This window comes from Pteropus medius, unplaced genomic scaffold, assembly GCF_902729225.1.
Source record: "Pteropus medius unplaced genomic scaffold, Ma_sr-lr_union100, whole genome shotgun sequence".
Taxonomy (NCBI): Eukaryota; Metazoa; Chordata; class Mammalia; order Chiroptera; family Pteropodidae; genus Pteropus; species Pteropus medius.
In genome coordinates, this window is record NW_024350923.1 from 550,078 (window position 1) to 551,213 (window position 1,136).

A 1,136-nucleotide genomic window follows, 5' to 3' on the forward strand; every position below is an offset into this window, starting at 1 on the left:
AGAGGGTCTGCCGCCGGCCCGAACACATCACTCAGCTGGAGTGCCGGGCCGAGAACCACCCCGAGGTCAGCATCGCCAGGCTGGGCCAGGTGGTGCAGTGCAACCCCGACGTGGGCCTGGTGTGCCGGAACCGGGACCAGGTGGGCCGGTTCCGGATGTGCCTCAACTACGAGGTCCGCGTGCTGTGCTGTGAGCCCCGAGAGGGCTGCCGTACCTCTGCGACCCCTCACCTGACCTCCTCTGCCACTTACTCGCCCACCCCTGAGTCCCCCTCTGTGGTTCCTCCTGGCGCATCGTCCAGCTGGGCCACGGCGTCCTCCCCGAGGATCTGCTACTGCAGCGTGGCTGGCGTGCTCTACCCTGCGGGTATGTGTGTGACGGGGGTGCTGCCCTGTCACGGGGTTTCTTCCACTCGGAGCCGTGGCGGGACCCCGAGTTGGGGGCGAGCGGTGGTCACGGTGTTGCGGTTCTCCGCGGGTTTTCTCCACTGACACCCTGTCCGTCCGCCTCGGTGCGGACCGCGGGCCTGTTGGGACTGCTCCCCGCTGTGCCCTCCCCGGCATGGCTCCGCTGACCCCCGTCCTTCGGTCTGCAGGATCGGTCATATACCAGCAGACTGACCTCGCTGGCCACTGCTATTACGCTGTGTGCAGCCTGGACTGCCACGTGGTCAGGCGGACAGACCACGCCTGTCCCACCGGCTCGCCGCCTCCTGCCACGGCCACCTCCCCACCTGTGTCGTCCCCTTCGACCTCTGTGCATGTCACTAAGCAGGGGTGCCCCAACGCAGTCCCGCCAAGAACGGTAACGGCCTCTGTTCTTCTCTCCTTGGGGGCTCAAGAGGCAGTGCGAGGACCCCAGCGTCCTGCAGAGCAGGCCGTGGCTTCAAGCGGGCCACTCTCGGGCCTATGCAGGCCGAACACGGGACGTGGCTGGAAGAGGGTGTTTGCCACGTAGCAGGATGTGTGGAGCCCAAAGTGGAGTGTCTGCTGCCTGGGGATGCCTGTGGCCAGAGCTGGTGGCCGACAACCAGGGAGGGGTGTGGGGTCCTGGCGGGGGCTGGAGAGTGGAGCGCGGAGCCCCTGCCTGTGGGGAGCAGGTAGAGAGGGGCTGAGAGGGGCAGGGGCAACCCTTAC

At 67.3% G+C, this 1,136-nt stretch overlaps 1 protein-coding gene across 1 annotated transcript in view; it reads left to right on the forward strand.

The window, feature by feature from the left end:
• Positions 1–1,136, forward strand: part of MUC5AC (mucin 5AC, oligomeric mucus/gel-forming) — a 26,041-nt gene that overhangs the window by 17,883 nt on the left and 7,022 nt on the right. The window contains 2 exon segments of the mRNA XM_039840380.1: positions 3–366; positions 596–804. Of these exon segments, the coding sequence (XP_039696314.1) occupies positions 3–366; positions 596–804 (573 nt within the window).